The sequence below is a fragment of the Astyanax mexicanus genome, chromosome 21 (assembly GCF_023375975.1).
Source record: "Astyanax mexicanus isolate ESR-SI-001 chromosome 21, AstMex3_surface, whole genome shotgun sequence".
Classification (NCBI taxonomy): domain Eukaryota; kingdom Metazoa; phylum Chordata; class Actinopteri; order Characiformes; family Acestrorhamphidae; genus Astyanax; species Astyanax mexicanus.
Genome location: NC_064428.1, coordinates 22378790 through 22394667, shown reverse-complemented (window position 1 = coordinate 22394667; position 15878 = coordinate 22378790). Strand labels below are relative to the sequence as shown.

At 41.8% G+C, this 15878-nt stretch overlaps 1 protein-coding gene across 5 annotated transcripts in view; it reads left to right on the top strand.

Annotated features, from left to right (window-relative positions):
• Nucleotides 1–9501: 9501 nt before the first annotated feature.
• The window catches only part of LOC103041713 (mitogen-activated protein kinase kinase kinase kinase 4), a 96794-nt gene continuing 90417 nt past the window's right edge, over nt 9502–15878 (top strand). For 3 of the 5 annotated variants that reach the window (XM_022674797.2, XM_049469391.1, XM_022674793.2), the window contains exons 1-2: nt 9503–9811; nt 10211–10276. In XM_022674797.2, the coding sequence (XP_022530518.2) occupies nt 9755–9811; nt 10211–10276 (123 nt within the window). In that variant the 5' untranslated portion in view covers nt 9503–9754. Of the gene's footprint in view, nt 9812–10210; nt 10277–15878 lie in introns of all 5 variants that reach the window. The other 2 variants (XM_049469392.1, XM_049469393.1) reach the window with 2 other exon arrangements.

Genomic DNA, 15878 nt, shown 5'->3' with positions numbered 1-15878 from the left:
AGGCAGTTGCTAACGTTTTCCAGGTGGTTGCTAAGGTGTTGCTAACTGGTTGCTAGGCAGTTGCCATCATTTCTAAAGTGGTTGCTAAATGGTTGCTAGGCAGTTGCTAACATTTTCCAGGTGGTTGCTAAGGTGTAGCTAACTGGTTGCTAGGCAGCTGCTATTATTTTTAAAGTAGTTGCTAGGCAGTTGCTAACGTATTCCACATGGTTGCTAAGTGGTTGCTAGACAGTTGCTATCATTTCTAAAGTGGTTGCTAAGTGGTTGCTAGGCAGTTGCTAACGTTTTCCGGGTGGTTGCTAAGGCAGTTGCTAAGGCAGCAGCTAACTGGTTGCTAGGCAGTTGCTATCAATTTAAAGTAGTTGCTAGGCAGTTGCCAACATATTCCAAATGGTTGCTAAGTGGTTGCTAGACAGTTGCTGTCATTTCTAAAGTGGTTGCTAAGCAGTTGCTAGGCAGTTGCTAACGTTTTCCAGGTGGTTGCTAACTGGTTGCTAGGCAGTTGCTAATTTATTCCACATGGTTGCTACGTGGTTGCTAGGCAGTTTCTAATATTTTCCAGGTGGTTGCTAAGGTGTTGCAAGGCAGTTGCCATCATTTATAAAGTGGTTGCTAAGTGGTTGCTAGGCAGTTGCTAAAGTTTTCCAGGTGGTTGCTAAGGTGGTTGCTAAGCAGTTAATAGGTGGTTGCAAAGCCCTGACTGGGGTGCCGGGGTGTCCAAACTTTTGACTGATAGCTGCTCCATACAGCAGCTCCTCCATACACTCACAGTACTGGAGGAGCAGGGGAGAGAAAGGGTTCCGTGCGCAGAGCTGCTCGTGTGTGAGATGGAACTCTGGTCCCCCCATTCATTTCTATGGGGCAACTTCGTACGACATTTGTACGAAATCCGTACGACATATCGTTTCGTAAAGCATATTTTCGGAAAGAACTCACTAAGTTCTATAGACCATCCGAATTTCGTCTTCGTATCTCAAAAATTGTGACGCTCACAGCCATTCAAAATTCTTCTAGTTCATTGTCTATGGAAAAAAGGGCGTACGTTTACGAAGTTTTTACGAAAATCGTACGATGTATCGCTCCAAAAAGCACAAGCACACCCCGCGGCTATAAGTTCTACCATTGTGTGAAGTTTCGTGGTTCTAGCTCGAAAGCTCTAGGAGGAGTAGTTGTTTATAAAACGTGGCGAGAATAATAATAATAATAATAATAATAACTAGAAAAGGCAAAGTTCGTGAACGAACTTTAAGTTGGCTTGTCAAATAGTTACTAAGTTGTGTAGTGTGGTGTGGAGTGTGTGGGGTGTGGAGTGGGTTGTGGAGTGTGTTTGGTGTGGTGTGTTTGGAATGTGGGGTGGAGTGTGGTGTATGTGTGGTGGAGTGTGGGGTGAGTTGTGTGTATTAGATGTGGAGTGTGTGTGTTGTGGAGTGTGTGTGGTGTGGGGTTTGTGTGGTGTGGTGTGTGTGTGGTGTGGGGTATGTGTGGTTTGAAGTGTGTGTGGTGTGGGGTATGTGTGGTTTGAAGTGTGTGTGGTGTGGGGTATGTGTGGTTTGAAGTGTGTGTGGTGTGGGGTTTGTGTGGTGTGGAGTGTGTGTGGTGTGGGGTATGTGTGGTTTGAAGTGTGTGTGGTGTGGGGTATGTGTGCTGTGGAGTGTGTGTGGTGTGGGGTGTGAAGTGTGTGTGGTATGTGTGTGGTGGAGTGTGTGTGGTGTGGGGTATGTGAGCTGTGGAGTGTGTGTGTGGTTTAAAGTGTGTGTGGTGTGGGGTATGAAGTGTGTGTGGGGTGGAGTGTGTGTGGTGTGGGCTATGTGAGCTGTGGAGTGTGTGTGGTTTAAAGTGTGTGTGGTGTGGGGTATGAAGTGTGTGTGGTGTGGTGTGTGTGTGGTGTGGGGTTTGTGTGGTGTGGAGTGTGTGTGGTGTGGGGTATGTGTGGTTTGAAGTGTGTGTGGTGTGGGGTATGTGTGGTTTGAAGTGTGTGTGGTGTGGGGTATGTGTGGTTTGAAGTGTGTGTGGTGTGGGGTTTGTGTGGTTTGAAGTGTGTGTGGTGTGGGGTTTGTGTGGTGTGGAGTGTGTGTGGTGTGGGGTATGTGTGGTTTGAAGTGTGTGTGGTGTGGGGTATGTGTGGTTTGAAGTGTGTGTGGTGTGGGGTATGTGTGGTTTGAAGTGTGTGTGGTGTGGGGTTTGTGTGGTGTGGAGTGTGTGTGGTGTGGGGTATGTGTGGTTTGAAGTGTGTGTGGTGTGGGGTATGTGTGCTGTGGAGTGTGTGTGTGTTATGGAGTGTGTGGGGTGTGGGGTATGTGTGGTGTGGAGTGTGTGTGGTGTGGGGTATATGAGCTGTGGAGTTTGTGTGTGGTTTAAAGTGTATGTGGTGTGGGGTATGTGTGGTGTGGAGTGTGTGGTGTGGGGTGTGAAGTGTGTGGTATGTGTGGGGTGGAGTGTGTGGTGTGGGGTATGTGAGCTGTGGAGTGTGTGTGGTTTAAAGTGTGTGTGTGGTGTGGGGTTTGTGTGGTGTGGAGTGTGTGTGGTGTGGGGTATGTGTGGATTGAAGTGTGTGTGGTGTGAGGTATGTGTGGTTTGAAGTGTGTGTGGTGTGGGGTTTGAAGTGTGTGTGGTGTGGGGTTTGTGTGGTGTGGAGTGTGTGTGGTGTGGGGTATGTGTGGTTTGAAGTGTGTGTGGTGTGGGGTTTGAAGTGTGTGTGGTGTGGGGTTTGTGTGGTGTGGAGTGTGTGTGGTGTGGGGTATGTGTGGTTTGAAGTGTGTGTGGTGTGGGGTTTGAAGTGTGTGTGGTGTGGGGTTTGTGTGGTGTGGACTGTGTGTGGTGTAGGGTATGTGTGGTTTGAAGTGTGGTTTAAAGTGTGTGGTGTGGGGTATGTGTGGTGTGGAGTGTGTGGGGTGGAGTGTGTTTGGTGTGGGGTATGTGTGGTGTGGAATGTGTGTAAGGTGTGGTGTGGACTGTGTGTGGTGTGTGTAGTGTGGTATAGGTTCTGGTGTGGGTTGTGTTCTGCAGTCTCTTCTCCATACAGATACAGTACTGTGGAGCAGGGCAGAGAGGGGGGCCGTGCGCAGGATCGGCTGGTGTGTGTGAGATGGCCAACATTCCGCCCATTCATTCCTATGGGGAAAGTTCGTACGAAAATTTTACGAAAACCGTAAATCGTATCGGTGAGATCAGCATATCGTCTGAAACGTCTCTGCAAGTTCTGTATGTCTTGTGAATTTCGTGGTTCTAGCTCAAAAATTGTGACTTTTAGAGCCATTTGAAAAAAGTGTGAATGGAAGTCTATGGGAAAAAATCTGACTTTGGCGGACCACCGATCGGACCCTGGTGGTCCGATCACTTAGAAAAGCACAAGCACACCCCGCGGCAATAGGTTCTATCATCTTGTGAAGTTTCGTGGTTCTAGCTTGAAAACTGTAGGAGGAGAAACTGTTTATAAAAAGTTTATAGAATAATAATAATAATAATAAGATTACGAAGAACAGTAAGTTGGCTTTTCCAAGCCAACTTAATAAAAAAAATAAGAAGATTACGAAGAACAATAAGTTGGCTTTTCCAAGCCAACTTAATAATAATAATAAAAATAAGAAGATTACGAAGAACAATAAGTTGGCTTTTCCAAGCCAACTTAATAAGTAGAATAAGAAGATTACGAAGAACAGTAAGTTGGCTTTTCCAAGCCAACTTAATTACGAAGAACAGTAAGTTGGCTTTTCCAAGCCAACTTAATTAGAAAAGGTAAAGTTCGTGAACGAACTTTAAGTTGGCTTGGAAAAGAACACTAATAACGTTAAAAAGTTAAAATGGTTGCTAAGCTTTTTCCGTCTGAAGAGTGTGAAGAGTCATTGATATGCTGTTAACTTTTGGCTAAACGCTAAATGCTAAAAACGCTGAAATCTAAAAACATTTGGTTTAACGCTGAAATCTAAAAACGTTTGATTAAACGCTGAAATCTAAAAACGTTTAGTTAAACGCTGAAATCTAAAAACGTTTGTTTAAATGCTGAAATCGTAAAACTTTTGGTTAATCTTTTGATTGCCAATTTGTTGCTAGGCAGTTGCTATCATTTCTGAAGTGGTTGCTAAGCTGTTGCTAGGCAGTTGCTAACATATTAAAGGTGGTTGCTAAGGTGTTGCTAGGTGGTTGCTAGGTTGTTGCTAGGGTGTTGCTATGGTATGCGGGGTGGTTGCTTAGATGTTGCTAGGTGGTTGCTAGGTGGTTGATAACTTGTTGCTAGGTGGTTGCTAAGGTGTGCTATGGTATCCGGGGTGGTTGCTAAGGTGTTGCTAGGTGGTTGATAGGTGGTTGCTAGGGTGTTGCTTGGTGGTTGCTAAGGTGTTGCTATGGTATCCGGGGTGGTTGCTAAGGTGTTGCTAGGTGGTTGCTAGGCAGTTGCTATCATTTCTAAAGTGGTTGCTAAGTGGTTGCTAGGCAGTTGCTAACGTTTTCCTAGTGGTTGTTAAGGTGTTGCTAAGTGGTTGCTAGGCAGTTGCTATCATTTCTAAAGTGGTTGCTAAGTGGTTGCTAGGCAGTTGCTAACGTTTTCCTAGTGGTTGTTAAGGTGTTGCTAAGTGGTTGCTAGGCAGTTGCTATTGTTTCTAAAGTGGTGGCTAAGTGGTTGCTAGGCAGTTGCTATAATTTCTAAAGTGGTTGCTAAGTGGTTGCTAGGCAGTTGCTAACGTTTTCCTAGTGGTTGCTATGGTATTGTTAAGTGGTTGCTAGGCAGTTGCTATCATTTCTAAAGTGGTTCCTAAGTGGTTGCTATGCAGTTGCTAACGTTTTAATAGTGGTTGCTAAGGTGTTGCTAGGCAGTTGCTATCATTTCTAAAGTGGTTGCTAGGCAGTTGCTATCGTTTTCCTAGTGGTTGTTAAGGTGTTGCTAAGTGGTTGCTAGGCAGTTGCTATCATTTCTAAAGTGGTTGCTAGGCAGTTGCTAACGTTTTCCCAATGGTTGTTAAGGTGTTGCTAAGTGGTTGCTAGGCAGTTGCTTTCGTTTCTAAAGTGGTTGCTAAGTGGTTGCTAGGCAGTTGCTAACGTTTTCCAGGTGGTTGCTAAGTGGTTGCTAGGCAGTTGCTAACGTTTTCCAGGTGGTTGCTAGGCAGTTGCTAAGTGGTTGCTAGGCAGTTGCTAACGTTTTCCAAGTGGTTGCTAGGCAGTTGCTAAGTGGTTGCTAGGCAGTTGCTAACATTTTCCAGGTGGTTGCTAAGTGGTTGCTAGGTAGTTGCTTACATATTCCAGGTGGTTGCTAGGCAGCTGCTAAGTGGTTGCTAGGCAGTTGCTAACGTTTTCCAGGTGGTTGCTAAGTGGTTGCTAGGCAGTTGCTAACGTTTTCCAGGTGGTTGCTAGGCAGTTGCTAAGTGGTTGCTAGGCAGTTGCTAACGCTTTCCAAGTGGTTGCTAGGCAGTTGCTAAGTGGTTGCTAGGCAGTTGCTAACGTTTTCCAGGTGGTTGCTAAGTGGTTGCTAGGCAGTTGCTAACGTTTTCCAGGTGGTTGCTAGGCAGTTGCTAAGTTGTTGCTAGGCAGTTGCTAATGTTTTCCAGGTGGTTGCTAAGTGGTTGCTAGGCAGTTGCTAACGTATTCCAGGTGGTTGCTAGGCAGTTGCTAAGTGGTTGCTAGGCAGTTGCTAACGTTTTCCAGGTGGTTGCTCAGTGGTTGCTAGGCAGTTGCTAACGTTTTCCAGGTGGTTGCTAAGTGGTTGCTAGGCAGTTGCTAACGTATTCCAGGTGGTTGCTAGGCAGTTGCTAAGTGGTTGCTAGGCAGTTGCTAACGTTTTCCAAGTGGTTGCTAGGCAGTTGCTAAGTGGTTGCTAGGCAGTTGCTAATGTTTTCCAGGTGGTTGCTAAGTGGTTGCTAGGCAGTTGCTAACGTTTTCCATGTGGTTGCTAAGTGGTTGCTAGGCAGTTGCTATCATTTCTAAAGTGGTTGCTAAGTGGTTGCTAGGCAGTTGCTAACGTTTTCCAAGTGGTTGCTAGGCAGTTGCTAAGTGGTTGCTAGGCAGTTGCTAACATTTTCCAGGTGGTTGCTAAGTGGTTGCTAGGTAGTTGCTAACATATTCCAGGTGGTTGCTAGGCAGCTGCTAAGTGGTTGCTAGGCAGTTGCTAACGTTTTCCAGGTGGTTGCTAGGCAGTTGCTAAGTGGTTGCTAGGCAGTTGCTAACGTTTTCCAAGTGGTTGCTAGGCAGTTGCTAAGTGGTTGCTAGGCAGTTGCTAACGTTTTCCAGGTGGTTTCTAAGTGGTTGCTAGGCAGTTGCTAACGTTTTCCAGGTGGTTGCTAAGGTGGTTGCTAAGCAGTTAATAGGTGGTTGCTAAGCCTTGGCTGGGGTGCCGGGGTGTCCAAACTTTTGACTGATAGCTGCTCCATACAGCAGCTCCTCCATACACTCACAGTACTGTAGGAGCAGGGGAGAGAAGGGGTTCCGTGCGCAGAGCTGCTCGTGTGCGAGATGGAACTCTGGGCCCCCCATTCATTTCTATGGGAAAACTTCGTACGACAATTGTACGAAAACCGTACGTCGCATCATTTCGTAAAGCATATTTTCGGAAAGAACGCGGTAAGTTTTATAGACCAGCTGAATTACGTCTTCGTATCTCAAAAATTGTGACGTTCACGGCCGTTCAAAATTCTTCCCCATTCATTCCTATGGGAAAAAAAAGCGTACGTTTACGAAGTTTTTACGAAAACCGTACGATATATCGCTTCAAAAAGCACAAGCAACCTAATTGGGCATAGGTCCGACGATCCTGTAAAGTTTCGAGTTTCTACGTTAAAAGCCCTAGGAGGAGATAGTGATTAAATTTTGCGAAGAGAATAATAATAATAATAATAAAATGGAATAAGAAGATTACGAAGAACAATAAGTTGGCTTTTCCAAGCCAACTTAATTATTGTTTATTTCCTATGCTATCCCAACATGTTGTAATAAAATACACAAAAATAAACTGGACTTTTACTGTTGAAATATTACACTTATTGGACAAAGTGGGTATCCAGGTGCGTTAGGCTAAGCTGTAAACTCAATGAAGGCAGTCTGAGACAATTGGTCTAGGAGAAGGGAGGGCTCTGGCTGCAAACTGAACAACATAGCAAACAAACGTGTTTTTATTTTTGTAGAACTGACATGAATGCAACACAGCGTCCATACTTACATACGGTCATGGGTTTGCGCAGTTAAATAGTTCTTTGCTTTGGTGGAAAACCAAATTAACAGCATTTATCACTAAACTATTCCTTTAACGTGCAGCCATTGCAGACACAGCTTGTGTAATCTCTACAGAAAAGCTCTGCCAAAAATGGGATGCTTTGGAGTACTAATCTAGATGAGTAGAGGCTGGACAAAACTCCTTTTAATATCCTTGATTTTAGAGCAGGTGTCTATAAGCTTATGAGCATATAGTGCATTTGTGGCTAATCTTGCTATAGACAAGCAACCCTCCTCCCCGGTCTGAGAGCTCTCCTCCCCATACGCTAGTTAAGACAACAGCCATCTGGGAAGTAGACCAAGATTCATGCTGACTCTGTCTTCTAGCAAACTGCCCCACCCCCCCATCCCTTCAAACACTCAGAGACACAATCAGCTCAGCACTAATGACTAAGGCAGGAAGTGGCCAATAGGATGAAGAGGTTACTGGTTGGAGCTTCACTCCACAGGGACTCCCTCACTAAATGGGTGGGGAATCGACTGGCTTTCTTTTAGGCCCCTCTTGAATTGTCTAGTAGTGGCCAACTATAAACCATCATAGAAATTCCCTAGATATTAATAAAAAAATAGAACTAACAGTTTATGAACAATTAACAATAAATCAACAATATTCTGTGATTAATTGTGATCAATTACACTTCTTATTAAGACTTTATGACATTAGTGGTCTCATTCACTTAAAACATACTGTAGGTAGTAAGGTTAGTTATGAGATTTAATCCATATTTCAACAAAAATAAAACAGTTCTAACTACCTTCTGAACTCACTAATGCTTTTGTTCCCTATTTCACAGTACATAAATAATAAAAAAAAAAATTATGCCATTATGACATCACCTGGGGAATCTAGTGCACTATTTAGGGAGCAAGTAGTCATTTGGGATGAGGAATTGTGTTCATTAATAGGTTGGTCAGTGATGATTAATTGGTCTACTGTAAAGTGGAGGTTCCTACTGCCACACCCAAACCAAGTCTTTACAGCGTACAGCCTAGCTTACTCATTTCCTTCTGAGGGAATAACACTAGAAAACACTTCCAGCCCTAATTTTACAAATAATTAACTACTTTAGTATAGTTTTTTTAACAATTAAACTGAAAAATTGCCACTTCTTTCTTTCTCTGACCTTATAATTATGGGTCAGTCAGTAGCTTTGCCTAGTAAGCCCGGCACTTTCTCTTCCTTTTTCTGTTAATTTTGGCTTTAATAATAATAATAACAATAACAATAACAATAATAATAACAATAATAATAATAATAAAACAGTCTCCATGTTTTTATTTTTATTTATATTTATATATATTTTTGGATATATATTTTTTAAATATATTTTTTATATTTTTTATATATATATTGTATTTATATATATTATCTAATACTGTTGGGGTTCCTCCAATGTTTTGTATTATTATATATAATATTCATACAATACTAATAATAAATCCTGTCTCCGTGTTTTGTTTGTTTGTTTTAAAAAATATATATATATATACAGGGCATTTACATTTTTAAATGACTGTTGTTGTTTTTCACGCTATTGACACCACTAATATAAACCTACATTTTGCAAATCTTGCATTTGTTCTTTATTTATTATGAATCACGATTAATCACAGAATATTGTTGTAGCTCATGCAATCTTTATTATTATTATTATTATTAATAATAAATATTATTGTGAGTCAATGGCATAAACAATTAGTGAGTATATACTATCTAAAGTCTTGTTGGTGTATCCCAAAATTAAATAAAATTAAATAAAATTAAAAAATATTAATTTATACACTAAATCTGAACACTCACTGAAGGCTACACATTGTGAACTACTAAATTATTGCTATTAGCTGCTAGCACTGCTAGGGCGTGGGCACCGTTATGACATCACTGGGGAATCTAGTGCACTACTTAGGGAGCAGGGAGTCATTTGGGACTGGGCCGCTGGGTTCGTTGATGATTAATTGGCCTACTGTAAAGTGGCGGTTCCTACTGCCACACCCAAACCAAGCCTTTACCTAGAGCTGCCAAACCCACGTGCTCCTCTTGGGTACTAGAGGAGCCTATAGCCTAGCTAACCTGGCTTCCTCCTTCTTATTCCTTCTGATGGAATAACGGTAGCTAACACCTGTAATAATAACACAAATAAAATAATTACTTAATGCGAAATTGTATTATTATTATTTACAATTAAACTGAACAATTGTCAGTTATTTCTTTCTCTGACTGTGTGTGAGTGTGTGGGTCAGTAGCTTTGCCTAGTAAGCCCTGCCCTTCTCTCTCTTTCTCTCAGTCTCTCTCCATCTCTCTCTTTCTCACCCACTCACTCACTCAGTGGCTCGCCTGCTCAGTGAATCAGCAGCAGCAGCAGCACGCCGGCTTCCTGTGTTTGTGCGGACTCAAGTCTGCCACCTGGACATGGACTAAGCGCCTCTCCGCCTTCTGCGTATTTTTGTGGCCGTTTTTCCAGCCTGTAGAGCGGCCGCAGATGTAGAAGTCTAGCCTGGAGTCTGGACTCAGAGTGAAGATCAGCCTCGCCGAGCGCGTTTTCTGTTTTTTAGCGAAAAGATGGCGAACGATTCTCCGGCTAAAAGTCTAGTGGATATAGACCTCTCTTCACTGCGGGTAAGAAGAACAATGCAGAGCCTATTTAACCACAAACCTCGGCTTTTAAACGCCTTTCTGCGATATATGTCCTCTGTAGTGTCTGTTCGGAAAGTCCAATCTAGCTTTTCTTTGTCTGTGGGTGAACAGCAGCAGCATGCAGCGTTCAACAGCAGTAACCATCTATCTAACGTTATATCTCCAGCCTGCCCCTTTCTCTCTCTCTCTGTCTGTGTGTGTTGGGAGTTTTTCCTTTGTCTCAAATGAATGCTCTGCTCTGTTTGGAGAGAAATCCCTGAGCGCAACAGCTGCTTTTAACGTTCATTCTCACTCTTTTACACTATTACTGTCTTTTTCCGTCCGTTTTACTCACGTTTTAACGTCTTTTTTGTCCTCCCCCCTCTTTGTTTTTCACTCCAGGACCCAGCCGGGATATTTGAATTAGTGGAAGTGGTTGGAAATGGCACGTACGGACAAGTCTACAAGGTCTGTCTGGTGTTTTTTATTCTTTAAAACTGATTACGTATGATTTTCGGACGAACTAAAGCAACTATCAAGCGGCTAGGGTGGAGGCCAGTTCAACAACACGGAGAAGCCGTTCAAGTTTGTAGCTAAGCTACCTAGCTAGCAGGGCTAAGGTAACCAAGCTAACCAGCAAACAGGGCTAGGTTAACTAAGCTATCTAGCTAGCAGGGCTAGGTTAAATAAGCTAACCAGCAGGGCTAGGTTAACTAAGCTATCTAGCTAGCATGACTAAGTTAACTAGCTAGCAGGACTAGGTTAAATAAGCTAACAAGCAGGGCTAGGTTGCTTAACTAAGCTAACTAGCTAGCAGGGCTAAGTTAACTAAGCTAACTAGCTAGCAGGGCTAGATTAACTAACCCAACTAACCAGCAGGAGTAGGTTAACTAACCCGACTAACCAGCAGGGCTTGGTTAACTAGGCTAATTAGCAGGGCTTGGTTAACTAGGCTAATTAGCAGGGCTTGGTTAACTAGACTAATTAGCAGGGCTTGGTTAACTAAGCTAACTAAAAGAGAGGTTAACCAAGCTAACTAGCAGGGCTATGTTTACCAAGCTAACAAAAAGAGCTATGTTAACTAAGCTAACTAGCTTTAACTGAATGGAAGCTATTTAGCGAAGCTAGAGCTAATGAACTTTTTCAGACCTGAATTAAAAATAAGTATGCTGTTTTCTGTCAGTAATGCACAGATTTATTTATTTTTTCTCCATTAGGGGTGGGCGATATGTCCCTAAAATAATGATATTTTATGGTATTTTCGTGATAACTGTTCTCTTGGGGTATAACAAATATAACAAGTTAATAACAAATAATAACAAAATAAAATTATATTCTGTTATTGAAAACGATATGATATGGCACACCCCTAACTGAGAAATAAAAAAAAAATACAAGAATTTTCTTCAGGTTGCAACAAAAGTCAATCATCCAGAATATCATGATACTAATAATGCACTCCAAATATCTCCATATATCCAGGATTAAAGTTGGCTAGCTAGTTAATGACTGTATAGCTTAGTCTGCTAGCTACTATTTGTAGGGCTACACGCCTGTAGTGTGAACTGCTGTGCAAGTGGTTGCCGACGGTTCACAAAAAACCCGCAAATATCATATATATCGCAGGTTTAATGAATTATGAGCCAATGCCAATGCGTAGAGCAAGAACCATGTGTCCAACCAACATATCTTCTGCATGGCATTGCTCATCCTTCTGACTGTGTAGTTCTTGTGTGTTTTTGAGACAAAAACTCTTTTTTTGAATAACAGCCTAAAATATGGTCAGTTTTGAATACACTGATATTTACAATATATTGCCCAGCCCTAATAGCTAGATAATTCAGTCACACGCTGTGACTAAACCCCACTTCAGTTGGTCTAGTAGACCACAGTTTTCCTTGTGTAGTAGCTGAAACCACCATGTTAAAATGAGTACTCTTGTTTGTTGTGCCATTAAACAATAACTGATGAAGTAGACCTCTAGCCAGACTCTGTTCAAACTGAACTTTTTTTAAGGGCTTTAAGGAATAGGAAGAAAGACATGCACCTCCTCCCTGAGACTCTCATGAATGGGGGCTGACCTCACATCCTGTTTTGTAGGGGGTAGTTTTTTGCTTTGCTAGTTTTCCCCTGTTGTTTGGAATAATGACTGGAATAAAATAGATTTTAGCTTTTCTGTTGATGCTGAAACACAATGTAACCACGCCCCTAAAACAGACCATGCCTTGATAGCACATGGATGCACCATTGACCTGTGTGCTGTTTGATAACTAACTTGAAGTAAACAAAAATGTTTTAGGTGCATTTTAGGTGTGCTGTATTTAGGTCTAATTAGGGAGTTATTTTTGAGAAGTTTGGCATTAAATTTTCTGAAGCATTTGTATGATTTTAAGGGGATAACATGCTCACACAAACCTTTTTTTAAGATATTTTAAACTTTTTGGGTGGATGGAGAGCTTTTCAGAAATGCTGTTACTGAATATGGAGAAAGTGTGAGTTCCTTTTACATAGGAAGGTTTAGGCCTATGTTGGAATGACCACTTAAGTTGAAATATTTGATAAGGTTGCAGCGTTAATTTCTCAAGTAACTACCAGTGTGAACGTGTTGTTTGCTTTGACAGTGACTAATGTCTTAATGAAGACCCTTTTAAACATTTTTGGTGGCATATTTCTAAAGAACAGTGGCGAAAATCCATTCATATGTCACCCTCACTATTATGCAAATCTCACTGTCATTTCTCACTATTGTGCAAAGGTGATGAAACTTTTCCCGGTAAGATGGATTGCTTTTGTTTTCTCAGTTGTGTTTTCAGTTTTGCTGGGTTGTCTTATCAATGTTGTGTTATTCAGAAAAGAAAGACCTGTTTGTGATTCATTCCAAAAGTGTCATATCCTGTGAAAGTTGGCACATGCACTCCAGGTTATAAAAGCTGGTTAAATCCATCCTGAATACCTTGATATGATCTAATTTATGTATGTATTAATCAAAGCAGTGCGAATGCAAAAGTCTCACATTTCAGGTTTGAGACATTTGTTGGTTGTGTGGTTCATTCAGATTACTTTCTTTGTATGTGTGCAACCAAAATTATTTAAATAACTGGATTCTTGCTTGTAATGTGAACACTTTTTCAAATTTTGAAACTGATTTAGCCTCCCTTCAAATTTGGGGGGTTATGGGGAAATCACCTCAGGCTTGGCACATAGAGGAGGATGTTGTGCCAGTAGCTTGGAGGTTGTGACCCTTATTGTCTTTTTTTGTTTGTTTTTTTTGTGTGCATTGAAAATAGCAGTGCTGCTGCAGAAGCATTCAAATTACTATTGCAGACACTTTAGAATGTGCCCTATATTTCCTCTTAACTGATCCTTTGTCTTGAACAAATGTAAACTTGTGTGTAACGTCACAGAGATTTTCTGTGGTTGCGATGATGGCTTCATATGAATTCCTGAGTTCAAACTGTCGTCTGTTTACTTCCCTGCGAGCGACTTGTGGAGCTGGAGCTGAGGGGGATTGCATGTGTGTTGCATTGCCTCGCTCTCAATTCAAGCCTCCCCTCCCCCCTCTTTACTGTAGCAGACATGCTGTGAAGTCATGTGGGCTGCTTTCAGACAGTTGTATTTTTGGATTTTTGTAGTTCCTTATCATTATGTGGGATATATTATTACCATTTTTTTCGTTTATTACCATCTCAGACACTGTTGGTGGCACTCTTTGGTGACTTGCAGCATTCAATTATTTCTCTGCTGTCATTTTATCTGATGGATGGGCACACATGCCCTTCTTATAGCACCACTTCAGTGCATCCACAGCCGGATGCAATGATTTGATGTTTATTGAGGCCTGATGTGTTGTGTTCATTGTATAGGTTCTATAAGGATCTGTTTAAGCTGCTTGTTGTCTGAGCCTGTGTGCATTGTTGCTTGCTAATGGAAACTAGCCTACATGCCATCTTCCATATGTGAACAGATGGCCCCCCCCCCTCCCCCCTACTTTAACATACTCACATATACAAGCATCACGCATAATGACATGGGTTTTTGTTAATCTCCCTCTTTTTGTGGGGTTTTGTTAATCTGCCTGCTTGCATCAAAGGCGCGCTGGGCTATGTACGTCCTGTTCTATTTATGGCTTCTTAGTGAGCCAAGAACGCGGCCCATCGTGTCACAAAGCAGGCGTTTTCCTATTTGACAGCCCCCCGGTGATGTCAGCTTGTCAGCTGTGCTGGCCATTTCCACAGGGGGAGGTCATGCTAGGGTATTTTTTAAGGGTGGATAACATGGCATTTTTTTATTTTTGTATAAATTGTGTGTACATATACATACTATCTGGCATAAGTATTTAAAAAAAAAGGATTTCTTTGCAGTCAGTGACATTGGCAAATTGACAATATATAAAAAACACCTGTAAACCTATATATATATATATAATTGGCGCTAGCTCCCAAGTTGGGAGTTCAGTCGGGGCTGGGTTCCCAGTCGAGTTCAGTCGTAGAGAGCACTTGGGTGCACGCCCGTAAGGCTGTTTCATGGTGCCACTAGCTGCCATTAGCAGTTGGTTTCAGCTTTGTCTAATATGTTATGAATAAAACTGTAAACTCTTCCTGCAAGAAGCTCTGAGACTCTTCTTACTTTAAAAAAAACTAAGGCCACATGGAAATATACTACAACTGGTACATTTAAACACCAGGGGAGGAGGTGACCTTTCTTGTCTCTTTACTGAGCGCTTAGAAATATACAATTTCAAGCTGGAACATGAAGTTGACATGAAAAAGAAGTACACAACAATTTGGTGCTGTGAGCAGAATCGGAAGTATACAATTCTACCAACCAAGCTTTGTGTTTACTAGTACAATCACATTGTCAAATTTGGTGGCCTCACAGTAATCTAGAAATGCAATAAATTTGTAGTTTGGAGTATTTCATAGGCTTTGCATCATGGACATGGTTAGAGCTGGGCAATTATCAAAAATATACGTTCTAACTAAAGTAATTTAATGGGCACCGCATGTGTGTTCGTGTGACCCCACCCTGTAAATAGTGCTTCACAGATATTCACTTTTATGTTTTTGAACGTGAAGCCTCCAGACAACCAAATCTCACCTGAGCAGAATAAGAAATTGCAATTGATTTCTTTCACAATTGAATGTGATCATGAATGTGTGTAGTCTTCTAGTTTATTTTGTCTTTATCATGTAGTCAACTGGGTATGTAGCTGCTCCAGCCTGCAGGGTCTGTAAATATAAGAATGTTGGATGTTTTTCCACACACATAGGCCTACCCTACAACTGCCCAACAACGCTGATCCACATCTGAAGTCACATCTGTTTGTTCTTGCTCTCCAAGTTTTGGCTGGGTACACAACATTTTCCTAGAGCTGATTTAAAAGAAGCTGGCAGTTTTTGAGCTACTTGTTTGTGGCATTAATACTCGCCGTAGTCGGACACCGGTCAGTTTGAGCATAGTATGGCACGACTTGCAGTCGTGATGCAGTCAGAAAAGTGTGTTTTTGAGTCATGCATTATAGGGATACGAATAACTCCCATTGCTCACCTCAACTCTCTACTCTGTCTGTTTTTTGCTTTTTAATTAGACAATTTTTGGTATCTAGTACCTGAACTAGTGTGCTTCCCCAAAGCTAATATGGTGAAAACATTTTGTTTTGATCCTACTCGTTTGAAAAAAAAGAAAATGGCAGCTTGTAAAATGACGTGGTGGTATAACATGTTAGGACATATTACGGGAAGGAGCTGTGGTAGTGGTAGAGAATGAACCACCAGTTACTGTTATCAAAAAGCGAGGACAGTCCAGTACTGTAGGTAGCATGCAGTGGAAAGAACTGTTGGGTTACATTTCTTTATATCATGCAACAGTCATCAGTACATCCACAGTACATCCAGTAAGTTTTGCATCTGCACCAAAACTATCATTTAGTGGCGCATTAGTCACGTCAACCATCACTTAATTATAACTCTTGATGCATTTAGACACAGTGAGACTACAGAACTGAACTGTGCTCCTCTCTTGTTGTCTTATTTACGTAGGCGGAGAAGTATGAGGGATGTTTGGGCTTAAT